Below are 23,724 nucleotides of genomic sequence, written 5' to 3'. Positions count from 1 at the left end.
GGTTCCAAAAGTACTTGCCCTGTTAACACTGCAAAAATGTTTGCTCTAATCTTTACAGGGAGCCCTGAGGTACCCTGTAAGTTGATGCCAGTATTTCCACATGGCTAGCATCTCTGCTAGGACTGCCACAACACATCACCTTTCCTCATTTAGATGGCAGATGACACTGCACTGCAGTCTACTGAAAAGAAAAGGCACTTCATGAGCCGCTGCAGATACATTTCAATCAAAATGCTTTAGTCTCTGGCCAGAATATTTCACACTGATTTTTTTTTTCCAATTAAGTAAAAAACAGAGGAGGAGAAGTAGCCCTACAGAATTCTGTAAGTTGAAAATCTGAGAGCCAAGATCCCAACAGTCCTAAACATTGAGTTTTATTCCTTTCCTGGTGTGTAAATGTAAGCGAGCCTGAGTTGATTTAAAATGTGCTTTGAGGGACCTGAGTGGTACAGTAGTTTTTAGTCCCTCCAGACTTACCTCTGAAGTCCTACAAGGTAATGCATTATGCACCTGAGCCCATTGGAGTAATTGAAAAGACTCTCATTGGTTTCAGTGGACTTTAGATCAGGCCACAATGCTATAAACAAAGCAATTGCAATGAATCGAGTAGTTTCAGCACTTCTTTCTTAAGAAACTGATTCACTACTTCCTTCCAGATTAATACAGCAAAATCAGACATATTTTGTAAATTAACGATGAAATGATTTTAATGGAGAGTCCTTGCCACACAGCACGAACAATCTCTAAATAACTTGGATCAGAACTTTAGCTGTATCAAATGAGCTCATCTTCAGTTAACCTACACTGATTTTCAACAGCTATATATCTGGTTCAGGAAATAGCAAAATGCAATAAATAGCTTGAGCGTATCACTGTTTTGACCATCAAATGCAATCATAGAAACAGAAATATACCAGGTTGGAATTTAAACTTTCTGCAAGGCATTCAGATGATAATGGAGATGGGTCTTTGAAGCAGTTTCTCCTTGCTTCCCTGGAAGAAATGAAAGGGAGAGCATCTAAGCATGAATGAGCTGATCATTTCTACTAGCTACAGGGAAGATGTTTTGCTGTGCCTTATTACTACCCTTTAAGAGCCCAATGCCAGGCAAAATTAGTCATGACCTTTCAAGCTAGGCATGTCCTGGTTGGCCAAGGATTGTGGCTTTCAGAGGAAAGGTCACCATGTTGTGGAAGCCTAAAAAAGAATGAGAAGTCAGGTTCATTTGGAAAGTTGGGGATCCCTCCTTCCCCAGCAGGGCAGAATCCCCTTCCTAAAGCTCTACAGTGTCCAGATGATCAGTTCAAGCGGTTGCTATTTTTTTTATTTGCATTTTACCCAAGAACTACATATTTGTGATGAACCAAACTGATTTGCAAGGTAGGTCATATGTGGAAATATAACTGAAAATAGATGGGGAAACATTTTTTAAAAATAAAGTTCTGTTTCAACAGATAAAAAAGAAAATACTTAATTTGTGGTGATACTAGAATATCCTCTCTTGGCTTAAATGAATTTTAGATAAAATTAGTTTTATTCTCTTTAATTAAAAGCTTTGGTGCAACCCAAAATGAAAATTCTGAAAAAAATTCAAACACATTTTGTCCCTGATTTTTATATCATTTAGTCTACCAAACTAATCAGCTAACAGAAAAAGTACAATCTTCCAAGCTGAATTTCCAATATCTGTGTCATGCAATTTTTAAGTCCTGGAAGTACAGATGAATTACTTCTGGATGAACTGCTATAGCATCAAAGGCCTGATCAAAGCCCACTGAAGTCAACACTACTGTTTCGATTGATTTCAGTGGGCCATGAATCTCTCATTGTTTTCCCAGGAGTATTCAGAAAAGCTGAACTTTTTCTGAGGAGAGAAAGAGCTGACAGAAAAGGTATGAACACATATGTCATACTTACCAAGAAATCCAGGTCCATTGTAATAAGGGTTCCAGAGTTAGATCACTTATATAATTGCTATTGTTATACATATGATTCCCTTATTACTCTTCTTGCTTTCGAGTTTCCAACCTTCTACAGCCTCAGTGCTGAGGTTTAGAAACAACCTTTCACAACAGTGAATTTGCCTGCCACAAGACAGTTTGGAAAGTGCAAGTTTTCCTTTTCTTTATAGGAAAGCGCATAACATAAAGACATAATCTACTTTATGACACAGACCTCAAAATATCTTTTCTTTATGTTCACTTGTTTCAGTAAGACACATCACTAAGGAGTGCTGTGAACATCAGTGTACACTCACACATATAAGGAGACTCTGCATTTGAAAAATTTTCTCACTTGAAATAAGGTATTTCAGCTATTTGCAGAAAATGCTAAATAAAAACCAAAAACTAAAAGTAAGGAGAATTATTTTTTTTCTAATTTCCTGAAACATTCATGTGATATTCCTTACTAATATTCCTGCTCTTCAAGAGGGATAACAGCCTGTGAACCTGTTCATTACTTTTGTTATGTTACCAAAATAATGTTTATTCATAAAATATATTTCGTTTTGAAATTTTCTGGATTACATTAACTTGAGAACACTTCCTGAAAAAAAATCGCAGAATGAAAAGTATCTTTGAAAGTTTCAAAAAGATTAGTCAGAAAAAAAAATTAAAAATTACACGTTGTCGTATCTTGGAATACCATATTTTGAGAAAGATAAAAAGTCTAAAGAATTTTGAAGTATGGATCAAAACATATCCTTTTTCATAGGCTGAAATGTTTCCTATTTGCATAATAATACATCTGTTTAATACTACATCTATGTACATGTACCTATTTACTTCATGCATCTTTGACAGATACATGATGCATAAAGGAGTTGCACTGGCGTGCGGCTCAAAACATGTTTTTGCTTTTTGTTTTCAGTTTGTCTGCTCCAGTGGCCCATCTGTTGCTCGATGTACACTGAAACAGCATTAAACAGCTGCTGGCACCTTGGGTTTACCCTTGGAAAAAACTGCACTTTTGGTCAGAAACTGAGGTGAGTTCACCCTGTATCAGTCAGGACCCCACTATTATTCTTCAAAGCCCAGATGCTGTATAGGTGGTAATCATGATGGAAGAGGTGAAGTAAAAGTGCTGACAGTAGTTCAGCATATCAAATGGTCAGCAGACACCTTCTTCAGAAACAGGTGAATTCCTAGTGGCAATATACTTTGAGAGACCTGGAACTATTTCAGTGTACTGTGGAAAAGCCTGATGGTGAATGTTCAGCTGAAAACTACTTGCATTTTAATAGATGAAAAGATGCTTATTTGCATATTTGGGGACAGATGTAAGCAGTCTTTCAGTATGAAAAGCTTGCCAATGGAAACATGAATTCCGCATTATAAGACCATTTTGCATTAGTTTATTTTACCTTTTATGAAGCATCTGGAAACAGCAAGTCCCAAAAGCCACCAGTATCAACAAAAGTAGTGGTATAGTGGGTATTACGACGTAAATTAGATTTGGAATTATACCTGCAAGACAAAAGTTCTCATTAATGTCTCCCACGTTGAAATACTCTTAACCACATGAGTAAAAATCTGGAGTAAAATATCAGAAATACATTAAATTACATAAAAGTTCATATATTCCTTCTATAGGAAGAGCTCCAAAAAGATGACTCAGCAATATTAAGAATAAAACAGTACTTCACCAGTAACACCCAAAACATAGCTTAAGGACTTAAATTCTGATATTTTCTATGGGCATCAATGTGAGAATTCCAATTTTTTAATTGAAAATTAAAATATTTAAAGAGGGTATATTTCGCAGCCTATTAGTTTTACAGTTTATACAACCTGTTTACTCAGTGGCCCTTACATGTCAGATTCCCACCCATGCAGGACCACAAGAGGAACAAACCCTGCTCTTGTCTCCCCATTCCCCTTAAAAGACAAACGTACGCTGTTCTTGACTCATGAGGAGAGAGCTAAAGGTGCTCCCCAGCAGGTCCCTGGGCAAAAGGAGCAGGAAATGGTATGAGCTGGCACTCTACTACCTGCCTAGACTAGAGGATGAGGTCTACAACTTCCAGAAAGGGTCTGACTGTTTTACAGTACCTGTATGCCCATGTTTTATAACAGTATACATTCAACATACAAATTGTGGAGGCTTTCTTACCCGTCATCCTCTTTGAACACATTTTCACTATCAAGAATAAATATGAATGTTCAGGTTGGGTTTGTATATGAGTTTTAGCTAGAGAGTCTTTGCATGGTTTGTAAAAATATTATTATTGATTTCAAAACACAGTTCATCAGTATATCCATTCCTCTGGAGTTACAAACAATGGGAACATCAGTTACGAAAACGGCTCAAATCCAGCCAACAAGTGTGGAAAGGGAGCACCAACTTTCCAGAATCCCATGCTGTAATCCTGTAAAATCCTGAGTTGCTCCTCAGGGATGTTCGAATTAAGGCCATGCTACAACTCTTCATGAACCGCAGGACTCTGTTTAGGACATAAATTGCTAAATGAAGGAGCTGAGAGCATTACAGCAAGCTCTTAGGCATTTTCAAAATATCAAGCACCACCTCTTCTAGAAATCTCAGCAAAGCATTTAACTCCTCTTAGCACATGGTATTCCTTAAAACACAGGGTACTTGAGGGAGCTATGGTACAGTGCTCATTCTGCAGCTAGCTGAAAACTCCAAGCCCTATCTGTTAGGAAAGATTTTTTTGTGTCTTTTTTGTGAGCCCCAGGTATCTGATATAAAAGATAATGTATGCACCACATGTTTGTTAGACAGGTTGGGGAAGAGGCTGGGAGGACACAGAGAGAGGCAACGCATGGGCTACCGCTGTCTAGAAGGCAACACTACACAGCTGGGTGAACATGAGTGAAACCTTGTGTCTTGACAGAGACTCGCCAGGGTCAGAGACAACGGTGCAGATTTCAAGGTCTGCTAAACAGTAGATTTGGATCAAAGCTTGGGGAGACATGGAAATAATTTGTTTCCACAGTTACGGAGAGGACTGACTAAAACTTTTGAAATGTTACTCGAAAGTATACTTTTTCGAGGCACTTCCTGGGGAAACAGACTGCTTCCTCCCACTGACAATAATGGAAATTGTTAAAGATTAATTTAACTGAGTCCACTGTTAATATTTTTATCAGAATGCTCAATTCATATGAGCACATTACCTGTTTCAGTAGCAATAACATGATACTGATCTTCTGGTTTGCTTGTGTCATAAGGATTTCCTGCTGGCACTGTTGGAAAAATACCTGAAAAGGACAGCAGGCATTTTAAGAAAAAAGTGAGTACAAAAGATGGCTGTTATGTTGTTAAATAAATTATTAGTAATTGCATCTTAATTTATATTGGAAAAATTAACATTTTCAGGATTGATTTAACTGCTGGATATAAACACATAAACAGTATTTTATTGCAAAACTAGGATTACATCTGGAACAAGAATTATGAGCAGTGCTATTCTGAATAATCACCACATATTTGTAGCTGTTGGTCTCTAAAGGATTCGTTTTTCTTATGTTCCAGTTCCAAACTACGGCTGTTAATCTTGAGTAATTTTGGAGGTTCTTGTAAGCTATCCTTACAATTATGTATTTACTATTGCAACTCAATTTAGTATTTCAAAATTTCTTACCGTAATCTGGGTCTGCTCTGTCTCCTAATTCTTTTTCTAAGACATTATCTGTTAAATCAATATTTGAAATCAATTGTTGAAGAATGAAAAGTGTGTGTAATAAAACAGATGTTTTCATCATTTTGCATGCAGCGTCACAGAAATGGATACATTCTCCAAAACAATAATTGCTTCATTCTCCAGCATTTAATGTTCTTACCAAAGACTGTTTGCAAACTAGTGTCAAATCACTTCTTGTTCGTACTTTTTCACTCCTTAGAAAAGGGCTATAGGTTATTCTAGTTCCAATTCTTGGTGGCCTCTGCTAGGTTACCAGCTAAATCACTGAATCTCTTAATTTCTTGTGCTGAATAAAACTCCTAATATATTTAAAGTTTCATTTGTGCAGATGATCCTCATAAAATGTAAGAGAGGAAGTGTTCTTGATTAATACTTAAATCTTATTCACATTTTCAAAATAATGCTTGCAGAATGTTGGCTACGAAGCAAAACAAGCGGCACAAGTTTCTGAGATTATATGTCAGCTTCATATACTTTGGTTTTGCAACAGGCAGCCCTAAAACACAAATCATGGGCAGCAGGTTCTAACACATCACGTAAGGAAGTGAAATTAGCAAAAGAGAAACGAGAGTATATTTCTTGTAATGTATCAGAAACTGGAAAACCACTTCATGGCTTTGAGCTGTATTGCAGAGGCTTGCAAGTTTACTTATGGCTATTGTTACAACTAAGAGTTTACAAACATTACGGAAATAATTACCTCATATTGAAAGGATGGGCATGGGGTGGAATCTGCATGATTGTTTGAATACCATGCTTTTAAATCAGATTATACTAATATTATAGTGCTATTAGCCTGCAGTTCCAAGTGTCCTGAAACGCTGGGAGAAATCGAAAGAGTGACAAAGCCTACTAGAACAAAGACAATTATTTTATCTACCCTGGTAAAAACTGGCTACATTTGGCCATATATAAAAAGATAAATATCTAAATACCACAAAGAAGTAAGTTGCTGGCTCTAGACAGCAGAAGAGGAGATGAGTTTTTAATTTGATTGCATAACCAAACCTACAGGAGCTGGACAGGAACTAAATGTGGTTGCAATTACCAACCTATAATTAAAATTAGATCACTGAATGATCAATATGATGTAAAGCCAGACTGAACATTGCAACACTAAATGCTGTCAAGGGACGCACTATAAACGGGGCTCAGAAAAACAGAAATGACTGCCAGAAATGTAGTTGCTGCTTGAGTAAGATTGTTTAATAAGCACTGCCCTGAACTTGCTGCTGATACAATTATGTGCAAATTCACCATGGTCACCTACACCCTCTGCGTTTTGGCTTATGGCTGGTATCATACACTACACACTCAAAACAGACAGGAAAGTTGTGAAAAACAGTATACTCAGAAAATAAAAATGAAATTCAATACACGTGGTACTTTAATACTCCTGGTAAAATGGTTGTATTTTGTATTGCAAATGGCCTGACATTGAAGCTATTACAGTGATTTGGGAGGGGGGAAAAAAGGTCATTTACAAGTCTCACTAGGTTTTAGATAGAAAATGTAATTTTCTTGCAAACACTGTGGTACTTTCTTCAGGCAGTGAAAGGAATGTCATGTATCTATTTATATACATTTATGCATCTACTCTTCTTCTCCATGTGATAGAAAAATACATTTCCAGAGAATAGCCTCTTTTCCTAAAGAGCACAATTCCAACTGCTTGAAAAGTAAATAGCTACAATTCAGCAGTACTGTATTTAGCTGCATAACAATGTCAGTCCTAATGATAATCTACCTATATATTGTTTGCCTTACTAGATGCCTCATTATACACTAGTAATCAATTTCTACATAGTGAAAGAAATATAAATTCATTTTCATTGTTACTGTTATTACTTTGTTTTCTGCCAATTCAAAATACTTGCCATTTTTTCAGATGGTGAAAGCAATAGGAAAAAATAATTAGCACATCACAACTAGAAGGGCAAGTAGTTTGCTATCACAGAATAATTATTTCACTTAAATTTGTTTGGTTTTAAAGATATGAAATATACTTGAAACTGAGCCCTCTTAATCAAACTTGCATTTTCTGATGTAAAAACGTCGTTATTTTACCAACTTAAAACATTTTTATTGTGTTCTCTTATTTCAAAATAACTGTAATTAGTTGTAAAAGTAACAAAATTGTATGTATCACCCTTCCTTGAATGGCCTGTGTCACCAAGACGACAACTAATCACCTTAAGACAGTGATAATCACTAATAATTTTAGAAGCAGGAACAGATTTAGGGTGTGGGGGTAAAATGTGTGGGTATATCAAGCCTTCTGACTATTTAATATTTGCTTGCAATATTAATTGCCATTAAGATATTAGACAGTGAGATAATCATCTGTCCACCAAAACTGGAGGACGAAAATAGCCTGAATCTCTATAGACAGACCTCTACAAAGGGTATGATTATTGCGATGGGTACGATGAGCATAGAGAAAGCAAGTAGGAAACTGCAGATTTAGGTGGGTGAATAGCTGCTACAAGTAGGATTTCATATGCATTCTGACTTTGAGCTTAGTTTTTGAAAAGCAGACACACCATACATTATTTGAAAATGTTTGCATGATCCTGCTGAAAAACATGTTTTCATCTACTGTAAGCACCACCAAAAAGTAGAAACTGTTACAGGCTCAATTTGAAAGTTTACTTTTCACCTCCTTTTTCTGTTTGCACAAAGTTCTAGTTTATAGTTCATATTTCCTGTACTGACATATATAGAACCTATGTCATGTCTGGAAGTACAGCCAAATTGCTTAAGATCTGGCTTTTTCTGTCACCATCTGAACCAGTGTGCATCTGCTTTTCATATCTATAAACCTATATGTATGAATGCAGAATATTCTTCCTGCTGTTCTGGACTTCTATTTTCTTTCCTTAAGCCAAAACTTTTAGAAACAGTCATTACACATAAGTTGTTATGAAACGCCAGAGGTCTGAAAGTGCAAGGACATTGTAATTTTTGTACAGTAATATCAAGAGATGTCTTGGTCATCCCACTTGATAGTGAGTAAGGGAAGTAGCAAATGCCCACTTAAAACACCTCATGGAGAATAAAATAACTAGTGAATGAGTTAAATCAAAGTAAAGCTGGGAATGCACGACAGCGAAGCTAACCTTCAAAACATTGTTATTGGATACAGACTGGTTTACCTAAATTATCACTACATTTTATATATTCCATCCCCTATTAATGTCAGCTCAGCACCACAGGCCACGATACATTTGCAGATTCCTTCACAAAACAAAAGGCAGTTATTTTTCTAAGAAAGTGTCCCACCTGTGAAATATAACTTTAGTTTCACCTACCTGGGCCATACTTGCAGATAAAATTGTGCTTCATGTTGCATCTATCATCATTCCACTGATAAAGGTACGGCCCTCCCAGACCAGGATTTGCAGTTGGCTGATGATACATCACAACACAGGCTTCACTTCCACAGGAAGGCTCATCTGTATACCAGTTTCTAGTGGTACACACAAAGACAAACTTTCAAATTTTGAAGGTAAGGTTCATCAGGACTCCAAGGAAAGGATTTTACATCAATGAAAACATGTCAACTCCAACAGTCCCATCTTATTTAAAGATATGCTCAATTTCCCACAGCTCCTCTGTGAAATGAGTTTAGGGCTTGGGCTAAAGATATGCTCAATTTCCCACAGCTCCTCTGTGAAATGAGTTTAGGGCTTTAAACTGCTACCTGTTTCCCTTCCTATCTGACTTTTACCTGTCCCATTGTCCTGAGTCCTGTGAGCTGCTGCTACTCTGGCCTTTTGCTTAATCCAGAAATTAAAGGCTTTTTGAAAGACAGGGTAGAAACAGAACAATTTACACTAAGTAACATGCATTAATTTACTTGGTGGCTGGCTCTCTGATTCGAGGTGGCCAGAGTCTTGCAGAATTCGTCTGTCTGCTTTCAGATCACATCTTATATCCTCTATTTGGGGCAGAAAACCTCCAAAAGACATTTCATCGCTCATGAGATGGGAGCGAAGAAAATCGTAGACTGAAGCCACACTGCCATCCTTTTACAGCTTCAAATTCAAAACCCTGGCTGCCAGCTCCCCTTTATCTGGAGAAGTTAAGAAGGGATGCTACTAACTTCATGGGGCAGCAAGTCTCCAAGCATCTTTCTAGACTTGCCAGGCATTTCACTCTCCATTTCCTTCCATGAAACGTTCTCAACAAGCAGTTCTACAGACTTACCTGAATGGTGAAATACTTCCATCAGCCCACTGGTAGAGGTCAGGGCAAGCACTTGAGGTGGCTAATCCATCACCACTTCTCCACAATCCAATCCAGAAATCACCATCGGAAATCCCAGAGCCTGACTTAGTGAGGTTTTGCAACATGTTTTCTATTAGTTGCTGCTCAGCTTCACTTTCCAGGCTCAATAAAGCCCCACCATCAATCTCACAGGCTTGGCGCGCCTCCTGGAAGCCCACACGTCTAGACAAGTCCTGGAAATAAGCTAACTTGTAACAAGAGCGCTTGAGGTCACCATAGCATACCTTTTGACCTGAAAAATATAAATAGGAGAGAGTTTAATGAATATCACAACTGAAAAATATAGCACAGCATGCATACAATGATGGAGAAGGACAGTAGTTTTTTTCTTGTGCCCTTCTATGGAAGGACTCACGGTGATACAGTGACACTGCTGAAAACCTTGTTTTTAATTTAAATTGCAAATATCATACAGTCCATGGGAATCTATGGCTTGCTTCCCAAGGCCTGTGAAATTCTCCAAGACACTGAAAACTCCCACTAAGTTCTAGAAGAATGTTCTCTACTTTAATGACTGTACCATCAGGCCTCTCTGTTAAAGCCAGGATCTATTTGGAGGGCATTTTCTTAACTATTTCATACTAATGGACCAACTCCACTTCTGTTTGGTAATCAAGGCTATCTGATCACAAAAAAAGTTTAAAATTCTCAATTTTAGTGGCAAGAAGCAGCTAGCATTTTCTTGATTCTGCTACCTAACCTTGAGAGGGTGTATCCACAAGGACCTCACAGCTGCTCTACGCTAGAATGTGTCTAAACATAACCCGTAAGGGTGTGTGGAAGGAGAGTGTGTGCTCCTTTAAGGGTATCTGATCAATGACTTTTTCAGTGCAAAAAGGGATAATAAGAAAAGGAGGAAGCCATAAACAAAACATAGATATAACAAGCTGACAGGAAAACTCAATGGAGAAAAAACACCAAAAAAAAACCAAAACCAAAACCAAACAAAAACCCCACGTCAGACACACTAATTGGTTGACAATCAAGAAACCCCAGGCAAACAGCACTTTGCACCTTCATAAGGATGCACGCCTGGGACCCAGGATGTTGGGCAGGTTGGTGGGACTACACAATCTGATGAGGGACCATGTAGGGTTAGGGAATCAGGAGGAACAAAGGGGGAATGGACAGAAAGAGGTATAAAAAGGGCTGATGACATGTAAAACAAGGGGAGCAAGTGTGGGTCCAGCCATGTGCCTTCCCTAGTGACCTTCTATCTGTACCAGCTGATGATGAAGAGGGGACTTGGCTGTCTCCGTTTATGTTTTATGTGGGTCCTACACATGGTGCCTTCAACAGCATCTTCTCCATTGCAATCTGTGTGACAGCCATGTCATCGTCCTGTCTGTGTGGCACTGGGACACCTGCTCAGCTTTGCTACCAGTTGGACCAGCCAAGGGGAAAGTGACAGCCGCGTCCCTCAGCTCAGAGAGAAGCCCTGGGCACCAAAGTGGGCACCAGCAGCCAGGCAGGAGGGAGTCCTGGGACTGGAGGAGTTGATCACATTCTTAACATCCCTTAACACAGCCAACAGAAACTCCAGACATTAGCAGATATCACAATGCTATGCAGATACCATAAAGAAGCCCTGTGATGCTTTCAGAAAGCACTATATCTACTGCATTCACACCGGGTTTTTCCTTGCCCTTCAGAGTGATATCTGTGGAAAGAATCAAAAGCCAGATGATGAAATAATGTTTTTTTTCCTTCCAGTTCTTTGGCTCAGAAAGACACATGCGTTTTTTTCTAAAAAGGGAAAACAATTATCACCTTCTTCAACTACCGAGATTAGCTCTAGAGTTTATTCAACATATACAAGATGTGTAATGAACAAACTCACTTATCAGCTGCAACTGAATGCCAGTATGATTTATTTGGGGACAGAAGAATGGTTCTAAATATATAAGTGTGTATATATATATCTCTCACATAAGAAAATCAACTAACCATCTCTTAAAAGATCAAGTTTTTTTCACTACGGAAATTTATCATTGGAGAAGAAAAGTAGAAAAGTTTATTTTGCTAGGTAAGAATTACTGAAGGATATCAAAGTAATAAGAATTACCAGGCATTATCTAGTATATTTAGAAATCACAAATTTTATCATTTTACCAGAAAATTTTTCAAGGACAGTTATTTTATTGTACCTTGTTAGTTTTGCATTTAAAAATCTTGTGTTTACTATCACTCTTAAGCAAACCCAGATACATGACTCTCATGTAAATAACCTTTTGGCTTTGTCTTGGAAGAGGTTTTGTCTTGTTTTACCTTAAAAAAAAAAAAAAATTGTCACTGGGAAACAGCAACTTCACCCTATAATTTAAGCTGCACTTAAGCTGTTTTTTAAGGCAGTGTTTTTCTATACACAAAGAATAAACATAGATGTGAACAAAGAAGCCTAAAAGATACAACAAAATTAATTCGTCTTGCTTTAGTCCTGTTTCATTTTTACATTTAATGACAGAGCAGCACGTTTCCCATAGAAGACTGCATACAGCACAAGAGCTGAATGGAGACTTCTCTATATTTGCCCAGAGCACAGTTTCAAGAATTTGCAGAGTATAAGCAGACTGTACCAAAGTTGCATGAACAAAGGAACATAAAACCAGGATCATCTCATGCTTTTTTGCTGAATCTGAAAGTATCTCTTAATTGGGGGATCTTTTTTATTGTAGAAAGCCATCTAAATTATAGGAGCAGCAGGGATAAACTATGTTTAGTTTCCTACTGTTTCTTATTCTTGTAACCTTTCTCAGAAAAGAAAAAATATCTCTTATGACACTCTATGAAAGTTCATCTGGGAGAAAGGCTGTCAGTAAAAGAAGTGTCTTTGCAGTCTCCTTCTTCTTTAGGTTTGGCAAACAGACTTCTGAAAAGCTACTTGTTTATCAGTAAATTAATCTGCCAAAATAATACAGGTATAAGAATAAGTTAATGTAAGGACAAGCTTGTGCCACAGACATCCATGGAAGAAGCCAGGCTCTGAGATCAGGAAGTGCCCACCTATTTGGACTTTCTCTGATAACATCCTGACAACGCTATGTATGTCCTGATTCCTTTCCTGTCATTTCCCTTTATTCATACGGGTTAAGAGCCCTGCTATCAATGAGTGCAGGAAGAGCTGTAGTCCTAGCTGGGCAATGATCCTGAAGAATCAAGGGCAGACCCTTTGTTACAGATGCATACAAAATAATGGGTTTCTTCATAAGACTTCTTGGAACAAAAACGACCCCTATTATCAAAGTAACAAAGCAATAACTCTACACGCTCAAAAGCAGGAACTGCAAGAATGAAACTTGCATGTCAAATTGCAGCTTATTCCCTTCATCTATGATGTTGCGATTGAAATTTTGCAAACATGATCACAACCTCTTCATCTTCCCCAGGAGCTCTGTCTCGTTGACAGGATAGAGGGCACACCGAAGGAGGAGCTATTCAACATTTTAATCCTCACAACTGGGTGAGTGACTATGGCTCATTGCCAGAGTACACATATGTACATAGCAGTGCAAACACCCAAAGGCTAGCGCTGAATTATGTAGGACATTAATCATTTACAAGGAGCACACCTCTCCCTGTAACTAAAGATGATTTGATGATTCCTTTCATGATTCCTTTCATTCTACGCACAAGCTCCTCCTTGACACCAAGTAGTAAGTTATGAGCAAATTCAGGTATCAAAACATCTCTGTCACGATTTCAGTCATGCAGGAGTGTTCAGTCCACTGAGATGACTGGGCTGGCCGCTCCCCATCTCAATTCCTGTGCTGTGCCTCCCTTTCCTGGGAAAACGGCTAGCTTTCCATGCATAACACGTGCATCCACTCCCCTTCCCCGTGTGTTTCCCAGGTGGCTGAAGCGCCCCCCTCACCCTCTGCTCTCATGCACAGTTTCTGCTCTTCTGTGATTGTCCCAAAACCTCAATCAAATGTACTCTCTGACAGGACAAATGGGTCCTTGCTGGGCAACTGACCAACCTTCTTCAGCGTACCTACCCTCCAGTCAGCTCCCGCACCGAGACTCACGTTGCCAAATGGCACGTGCTGTGTCTGAGCTGCTATAAGGCTCCTGTCCGTAAGCCGTAAGTGGTGCTACATCCTGCTCCGATACGGAAGTTGCATCAGAGCCAAGGCTCAGCTCCACCACCCACACCAAGCTGAGGAAACCAAGTGGAACCATATGGAACCGGGAGGGGAAGGACAGGCACTTATGATACACAACGGCAGCAGAGCGGCTCAGGAGGTGCCGCTGCAGCCCCTAATACGTGCCCGTTTTGTGGAGTCCAGTAACAGCCTGCCCGCTCGTGCACTCGGAGTTATCCAGAATACAGATGTGAAAGCCTAATCTGTACCCAGATTAGATGTAAATCTAATGTAAAAGATGTAAATCTTGAAACTTTGTGAAGACTTTTTGTTTTCCTTCCCCTAAACTAATCTGAATCATTGTTGAGGATACTATTATTGTTGCAAAGGTTTGTGCAGGGTTAAATAACTCTAAAATCAAGTATTATAAAGTGAAATAATTAAACGCGTTAAAATTTGAGTACAATCCAACTCCAAAATTACTTCTCTTTCATTTATTGCTCTCCACACTTGTGGCAAAAGAAATACTTTCCTCCTTACAGGTTGATTATTTGTGCAAGAATGTACCTCTAGAAAATAACGGAGAAAACAGCAAGAAACAAAGAAATATTTGGCATGAAGATCCACCCAGTGTGAATGAAGTATGCGATGCAGAGTAGTAAGCTTTCTGGAAGAAGCTGTGAAATTTTTTTTTGTTCCAGTTAATTTAGTCCCTGTATACAGGCAATGACCTACTCTGAATCTTTTCTTTCTTCTTTTGAAGGGAACTTTTATCTGCTGTAGCGGAACTACCTGAATGTGTTAATGGAAAACTGCAGATGTGCCTTACTAGCTGACAAATCAGTTGACATTTTAGTGCTTTTCTTGGAGCACACTGAGATGTCAAGTTTTCAAGCTTCATTTTTTACAGCTTTCTCTCACTACTAATTTCTGAACTACAAAGCAGAAATAATTTACCATTAAAAAATGACAGAATGGACCACATTGTATAGCAGACAAGCATGGAAACATTAACTATTGGCTATTTTACCTTCTTCTGACATCTTTGAGGCAGACAGGACTCTACTGTTAATTCTAAAGCAACATTTGCTATTTCAACTGTATAAATTGAATTCCAATTTTTCTGTCACAACTGAATAGAAACTAGATTTGTAAGCAAGCCTATTGGAATGAATCAGGTTAAGATACGACACAATGTGAATAAATATAGGCAAGGCAGGCCTTTACAACCTTTCCACAAAATTTGCTCTGTGCTGAGATGAAAGGAAACACGAAGGAAAACATTGTTTCATCACAGGGTATCCGGAAAGGAAAAAAAGAAAAGTATGTTTTTGTATTTAGTCCTCCCTTCAGCATGAGATCAAAGATGTAACTAATTAATTTAATAAGATCTAAGAACTAATTCTTACTGTTTTCCCTTACAAATGCTCAGATAAATTGAGGTTTCGATCAACGCTATCTGACTATCTGCAGATGTGAAGGTGGAGTGCTTATACCCTTCCTTCCATGGAGCGTATCAGCTCCTTAATCCTTGACCCACCTTCCCTCACCTGAGCAGAACAGCCCATGCTCTGGTCAGAAGTAGGCATAGAAATAGGCAAAACATGTATTTGGCTTGGTTTCACGAACCCACACCTTACCTTTTCATCAAAAATTGCTTTCTTGCCTGTTGAGGGAAGAGTGCTGTGCCAAAGCTACAACTAACTGACAGACAAAGACTGTTCTTCTCTTTTTTCCCAGTTGCAAAACTGCTAGATTAGGTCTCCCCATTTTCCTTAATGGAAATGTCTCCAGGTTTCTTCTTTCTACCTCTCCCGCTTACACCAGCTGTACAACATAGCTCTGGCCCTGCTCCCTCAGCCTTAGCAGCTCCAGTTGCCTACTACAGAGAATCTGAACTGGCTGAAATTCCCTTGCACTCACTTTGTCTTACCATCCTGCTAGCCAAAGAAAGCAGTGTACAGTGCTTGCTCTAAGAAGTGCTAGCTACCATTTCCATCCATACGGCTCAGTTTTCATCCTTGGGTATCACACAGCAGCTCCACAGTAGAATGCTTTGATATCAACATTAAAACAAAAATAGCTTTCAGTTGAAATACCTGATATTTAGTTAAAACATTTCTGCAGATAATTCTGCAGGAGAAAAAGTCTCCTTTAAGAAAACAACAAACAAGCAAAATCTCAGTTGGTATTTAAATCAATTATGTCTTAATAATGATGCTTCATTAAACGGAAATATAGATTCCTTTAGGTCTGTCATGACAGAAGTTATAGCAAAATGTCATTTAGAAGCAAAATCACTGATAAAGTATCCAGCTCAAAGACTCATCTCCCTAAGAGCATCAGGCTCAGTCCTATCTACACCCTCATGGGCTGTGAGGGGCACAAAGGTTATCATGAGTAACAAAAACGACTCAGCTGGAGGTTTTGAAGATGTCAGTTAGAAGATAAGCTCCCTGCTAGTAAACACCATCCCTCTTCCTCTTGAACCTCATAAACTAACCTATAGACCAGCGTCCCCTACCATTAGCATCCACCTAGATTAGTGGGCAACAGCAGCTGCACGCGCACAGCGTACGTGAGGAGAGAACGAAGGTATGCACAAAGCCTGCTATAGAAAAGCCCATTACGTTTTCATACTGCGACTTTCCTCTTCCCAAAATAACAGATTCAGCAGAAAACACAGAGAAGCATTCGGTACAAAGGAATGCGAAATCTTTATGGTCAGCATGAGGCTGATGAAGGCCTCTGAAAATAACAAAATAAAGACATAAGGACTTCAGTGAAAGTGATCATGAAATAACAGCAAGCTGACAGAAATCTACAAAAATTAACCAAAACATTCCACTGGCTATATAATATTTCTCTGCTTGTGTTATGAAGACTAGCCTTGGCCTTGAGCTTCTGTGAGCACGTTGACCTCAGGGGCTGTGTAACCAGCATGCAGGACACTGAGCACAATTTGTTTTCATCTGTCCCCATTTCACAGGGTGCTCCACACCAACGCACAGTAATGCACCTCAGAATGTGGCCAGTAAGAGGCTAAAAACTATTAAATTTTCCTAATCACGTTTTGTTTAAAACCTGATACATTTTATCAACTGACCTTTGTGTCAGCCAGTGAGATTTTGATGGGATTCAACTGCTGGTTATTTTTTGATATGTTACGGCTGTTGATGTTTCACTGCACCATATTTGTGTCCATCTACTGAATTTAATTTGGTTTTTTTTGATGGTTCATACTACTTTTTTAAAAAAATACTACTGTGATAAGATTTCATAATTACGTTCTGTCTTCATTTATGACAAAAGCAAATTGCTATCTTCTCTGTCAAAGTTTGTAATACTGAAGACACATCGTTCTCTCATTGAGGCAGTATTCAAATCACAGATGTTCCTGAGCTGACGCTCTCGAGCAGCTTAAGGAATTCCATGTGCTAACAAATTTGCCATTCAAATACAAACTGCTATACAGATTGTATGCCAGCTTCACAGCTAACTCTTCCATACCTTAATAGGTAATTTTTCCTCCCACCCTCTTAATAACCAAGTCTTCAGAGAGAAGAGACATTCGTTACTGATTTATACTTTTTACGGATTAAGGGTTATGCCTAATTGTCATAATACAGTTTATCTAAAATCATTTTTCTTCTGTGAAAAACTTTCCAAGATTCCACGTCCCTTTTAAGCGCTTATATAAAATAACGGAAGGCCACCATTGCCTATTAAGTAGCTGTACCTTAGGTAGACATGTGTACAGGTGGTCATTTTGTATACATCATACTGTATAGTCATTAGCGTGTAGACAATGTCTAAAGTGGCTTAATAGAGGCTGGCCCCAACCTCTCTTAAGTAAAACTCATCTATTAGCCAGACTTCTTAAAATACTTGTCATAATGGAGTCCCTTTCTTGCTAAATTGTTAGGCATTAACATGTAAAAATTACAGATGTATAGATGGCATTTATGAAATGACAGGTAAAAGACAAATTTTTTTTATCCTCTCTCAGACACAGGCCAGACAATCTATCTTTAGCCATTAACCATCCCACATATTGTAAATTAGCAAAGACGACAATAAAGGTCCTCAGACACCAGCCAAACAGTCATCTCTAGGATTAATGCAACTCTTGCAGAGAGAGAAAACAGGGTACCGTGGAAGTTGTAAGTAAAAAGTACTGTATTATACCATTCATACAGAGATTTAGTACAGTTATGCAGAATATGAAGCTATACAAGAAGCATTTGTCCCAGACCAGTCCCCATATTCTTTATTTTCTCTTTTGCCATGTGAAGTGATTTTCACTTTATTTATTACTGAAAATGAGTTTTCAGCTATATGTCAGCCTTTACTAGTTATGCTATTGTGTTTCCAAGTGCTCTTGGGGACAAAGAGTTGACTTGGTTATTTCTGAATAACTGTTCTCATAGAGCCATAATAGCTACACTTCTACAAAACGGAGCAGTCAGAAAGGAGATAGTCTGTTTGTAAAGAAGTATTGGGCAGTGCTGATTTTAATATTAAAGAATAGTACTTATCACTAACACCTAGATTTTGCCATCTGGCTGAATACAAATGCAATTAAAATGAAATCTGATAGCTTCCCTGTATATTGCAGCAAGATAGCTGGTTAGTAAAATAGGTGGTTAAAAAAATATACATATGAACATTGAGGACAAGTACTGATCTAAATAAATTATTTTGGGGGAGGTTTGTTAAAGCCTCTATGTGCTCAGAACCTACACCATTCTAGGTCTTCAGAAGATGCAAGCAAGGATTCCTTGTCCTGCAAAACACAGGTAAGTTTTTCATTGTGTTGAATAAAGCACTGGGAGGACTTGTCTTCCCCAGAGCAGACTGCAAGTTTGTCTGGATTTTCAAAATCAGCGATGTGGTATTTCAGAGACCAGCTTGCTCTTGATGTACTAGGAACCGGAATACCTGCCCTCATGAAAGGCTGCCATCTTCACCAGGCAGCAATAGGCTTATTCACTCATTTCACAAAGAAAGTAACACATACTTATTCCTTATAGTTAGCTTCTCAGCCCTGGCACACATGGTAGGGATCCCAGGCCACTGATAACGGAGCTGTAAAGAAGTAGCTTGATGTCTAAATCTCATTAGAAGCTAATCAACGCTTCACCATTCATAATTATCCTTGCAGGAAAACATACGATTACAATTATGTAAATCAATACATGGTAAGTGTCTTCAACTGGAGAATAAATATCCATTTTTATGAAAGAGTTTTAGTGACTGATTCAAGTGATATGTCAGTGTCAAAAAAAAAAAAATCTATAAAGTACTTCACATGTTGTTTTTTTTTTCTCCCTGGTCAACTCATTAAAGCCCTGACAGTCTTCCTTTCTTCTACGTGAAACATGCCTACTTTTTGGCACCAGCTCTGTTTCAGATATCTAGCACATCAGAAATTTAAAGCCTGAGATGCATTTAGCTTTTCCTGTAATAACAGTTTTCCTCTCTTCTGATCACGTAAACTGTATAGGTATATATCATGGGCCTGATAGCGGCAGACAGCCACTCACTTCTATGGGGGACCAGTGTGAACCTGCACCGTCCAAGGGGTTCACACAAAGTGCTAACAGAGTTGCCAAGACAACCCCCTAAAAATTGCATGTTGCCTTCCCTTTTCCCACTTTAAGAAGGAACTGAGACTGCTGTCAGACCTGTATTTTTCCCTCATCTATCTGAGAGGCTCAGCACCATCATCACTGTGAGGAACGCAGGATCCTTGGCATCATCCAGCATGAGGACAACGCATGTAGAAACTCAGTGCTGGCACCCACGGAGATGGCAGGCTGGCATTTCAGTGCGGCACGATACGCACCCTCTCAATTGGGAAGAACAACAGCGGGTGAAGGTCAGGGCTCCTAACGTGGCAGCCACCAGCTCCTTCCCACTGTTATTGTCACCCCTCCAGCATCACGCCACAGCTCAGATCTGACCAGGCTATAAAATGGGGCCCCTACCAGAGATCCCCTTTGAGTGGCTCTCCTCACAGCAGCGATTGGAAACCCGCCCCCCTTCGGACCAGGACACAACTCAAGGAAATGCCTAGGATTGAGTGCCCTCACTCTCCTTTTGGTGAGTGATTATTCCTTCTGGATATATCCCTGAGTAAGCCCTTTCATGTGAGTGTGTGTGCACACGCTGTGGTCAGCATTCTCAGATGCTGTCATGAAGCAATTACATCCCTGACTGGTGTACCAAACTCATCATTTGTTAAATGTTATTACCCCTGTTGTCTTGTTAGTTTTAGTTGTTTGGTTTCAGTTACAAATTACAGTTTGCTTGAGTGTATTATCTGTGTGGAGTACTTTTGGTGTACCTCTGTGACAACCATGAGCGTAGGACACGGAGCATAAACATTTTCTTTTGCAGTATATACTCAGGACCTCTGTTTCCCTAACAATGAATTATGTTTGTCAAAAAAAAAAATGCAAAATTACCCAAATCGTAACACTTTTCATGGATATAAATAATCCTATTAAATTCCACAGACACAAGCAAGGAGGCCAATGATAACACCCAAATGCCAATGGAATCTATTCAAGCCAATTCAAAATAAGAGGAAATAGGATGTGTTAGAAAGTTCTATACATCTACAAGCCTGCTCCAGGATGTGGATTATTGACCTAGGACTTAAAAAAAAAAACCACACAACAACACACACCCCACACACACTTACTGCTGAAGCTATCAGCAGTGGTTTTGCTTGACTGTTTTCATTTTTCTGAAAAGTCTTATACACACACACTAACATAATTTTTTTTATACATCACAGCCTAAAGACACACCAAGAGTGTTCCATCATTTCAGCTGTTTAATAAAAAATATAAATCCTGACACAAACACTGACAAGACTGGCAAATTAAGTCCTTTCGTCAATAGTATTCAGTGTAGCTGTGAAGACCAGAACAGATTTCCCAGATACTTTTAAAACAGACATTATATGGCAGCTAGTAAGTTGTTGTTAGCATGTCGTGGAATAGACTTGACAAAAACTGCAGTCTGAAGAGCGTAAGTACAACGTGTGCCAGACTAGGGAAACAGGGAATATTCTAGTCTGTTGGCCCAGACATTTTCACACGTACCTAATTTTATATACATCAGTAGACTCCCTCAACAGGATTTCTCACAGGTATAAATTTAAGCAATTCTGAAAGTTTCTGCTGATTGCTGATGTCTTATTTTCATCTCTAGAAGGAACCAGTTCTTAAATCTTTAGTCATTAAAATACAGTCTTCATAAGTCATTATCCAGAGCAACCATCATCAATTATCTTATTTTTCAGTGAAATTTGAATGCCTTTTACCAAGTAAGTCTATTCTCATGGATTTTTTTTTACCAAGATACCTGCTGTATTTGCCACAGATGTAAGTAAAATGTCTATATCTATATATGGATGTGAAATTATATTAATTTCCTTGGTTTATGGACTTAAAGTTTCCTAGGGTGGAACACCTTATACGCATCCCAGTACAAGAGTGCAATAGAGCACCCATCTTCTTGCAGCAATAGTACAATGAAAAGACAAAGCAACGGGCAAGCCCTTGCTCCATTGACCTTCTGCTAAAAAAAGTGGGAAAAGCCAGTTCACATAGGATCTTAAAATTGGTGACAGTTCACTTAAAGCAAAAAAAGAAGAGGAGGAGAAATAAATTAGAATAGATTTCCTAGGGTAAAATATCCTTTATAAAAAAGTCAAAAGGAGGTAAAGCAAAACTGGTTAATTCACATCACATGTATACAACCCTGTATGGGAAGAAGCTGTTGAGATATATGGAGTGGGATTCTTCTCACCAAAATTTAGTCATTCACAATGTACCTGTCCATATCTGAGCTAGCTCACTGATCTCACTGTGTAGACAACTGAAAGAAATAGGCATTTTTACAGTATATTTGCAGTATTTCCAAGATCTGTGTTAAAATGAAATTAATCCCACTCTAAAAATACTAATTTTTTCCTTCACTGCTTATGAAGTGAGCCTAGAGTGATTAGCTGTTTACTGCAGCTACATTTAGATTTAGTTAGAGCCATGCCAACTGTTTAGTTCAGACTCAGTATTTCTTAAGATTGTTTGGAATGGAAGGTCCTACTGTCTGTCAGTGGTGGGAGTGGAGACTGCTTCAGCTAGAGACTCAATAATTTCCAACTAGTGAGTAACAGGTAAGAGTATGGGATTACAGTGTAGAAATTACTATCAAGTCATTGCTTCATCTTACTTATTTCATAGATTTCTAGGTTGGAAAAAACCTTAGAGATCATCGAGTCCAACCATCCCTAATCCCCATTAAACCATATCCCTAAGCAGTTCATCCACCCTATTCTTAAACACATCCAGGGATGGGGACTCAACCACCTCCCTGGGTAGCCTATTCCAGTGGCTGACAACCCTTTCAGAGAAGAAATACTTCCTAACATCCAACCTGAATCTCCCCTGACTAAGCTTATACCCATTTCCTCTTGTTCTATCACCCAACACTAATGTAAAGAGCCCTTCCCCCACCTTCCCACCATCTTTTCTCAAGTATTTGTAGGCCGTAATCAGGTCTCCCCTCAGCCTCCTCTTCTCCAGGCTAAACAGCCCCAACTCCCTCAGCCGCTCCTCATAACTTTTATTTTCCAGCCCCTTGACCAGTTTAGTCGCCCTTCTTTGGACTTGCTCCAGGAGCTCAATATCTCTCTTAAAGCGAGGGGCCCAAAACTGGACACAATATTCCAGGTGCGGCCTCACCAGTGCCGAGTACAGGGGCAGGATCACTTCCCTGCTCCTGCTGGTCACACTCTTCTTGATACATGCCAGTATCCCATTGGCCTTTTTGGCCAGCTGGGCACACTGCTGGCTCATATCAAGCCGGTAGTCAACCAAGACACCCAGGTCCTTCTCCGCCAGGCAGCTCTCCAGCCACTCTTCACATTAGTACTATACATTCTTTTCTGATCCATGCAAAATTTGCAAAGAGAAAGCCATTATGAGAACTAGTTTTTAAAAATTGTGCTGTATAGAACACTGAACCGAAGCATGTTTTCCTGCAAACACCTTACAATTAAGATGTTTGATCTACACAGGATCAGACCAGAACTACAGAGAACTAAAGTCAAGGTACAGAACATGACTTCAACAAGGCAAGAGACTTTTTTCCACCTAGCTGCTGCACTGGGACAGCACACCAGCCTTGTCTCACTGGGAGAAAACAAAAGCCATGTCAAAGACAAGCAGACTATTCATACTGTCCCACACGTGATTTATCACAGCTCCCTCCATGGTAGGTATTTTCTCTTGGGCCTGTTAGCCAAGTAGAGTACTGGGGCTTAGCAATCACGAGTTTGAGAATTGCAATGCCTTCCTCTATCTGAACAAGATACTGAGAATGAGAAGTTGTATTCCTGGAAAAGTAGCACTTTTGTCTCTCACTTGAGACAAAACTCTAGAATTTTTCATCACTCTTTCCTTAGCCCCTGAACAGAGCCGCAGTCTGGCCAATCTGCATAGCTCTTCCCCATAGGCAAGGCAAGCTTTACAGGGCTGATAAAGGGGGATTGCCTCCAACTTAGAAGTTTGACTCCTGAAACTGATTTAAGTACTTTGGTATTTCTGCCCTGCTATGGAAGGAGTCATCCACCATCACACATCTCAGGTTATCAAAACTCTGTTCTCATCT

At 39.1% G+C, this 23,724-nt stretch overlaps 1 protein-coding gene across 1 annotated transcript in view; it reads right to left on the bottom strand.

The window, feature by feature from the left end:
* CHODL (chondrolectin) overlaps positions 1 to 23,724 on the bottom strand; it is a 28,467-nt gene that overhangs the window by 825 nt on the left and 3,918 nt on the right. The window contains exons 2-8 of the mRNA XM_086614952.1: positions 16,668 to 16,785; positions 14,242 to 14,295; positions 9,875 to 10,191; positions 8,977 to 9,134; positions 5,606 to 5,653; positions 5,139 to 5,222; positions 3,365 to 3,467 (exon numbers count right to left, since the gene is read on the bottom strand). Of these exons, the coding sequence (XP_086471078.1) occupies positions 3,365 to 3,467; positions 5,139 to 5,222; positions 5,606 to 5,653; positions 8,977 to 9,134; positions 9,875 to 10,191; positions 14,242 to 14,295; positions 16,668 to 16,785 (882 nt within the window). The remainder of the gene's footprint in view (positions 1 to 3,364; positions 3,468 to 5,138; positions 5,223 to 5,605; positions 5,654 to 8,976; positions 9,135 to 9,874; positions 10,192 to 14,241; positions 14,296 to 16,667; positions 16,786 to 23,724) is intronic.

Source organism: Tauraco erythrolophus, chromosome 1 (genome assembly GCF_009769465.1).
Source record: "Tauraco erythrolophus isolate bTauEry1 chromosome 1, bTauEry1.pri, whole genome shotgun sequence".
Lineage (NCBI taxonomy): Eukaryota > Metazoa > Chordata > Aves > Musophagiformes > Musophagidae > Tauraco > Tauraco erythrolophus.
The sequence above is the reverse complement of the archived record's forward strand: the minus strand, read 5'-3'. Positions and strand labels throughout refer to the sequence as shown.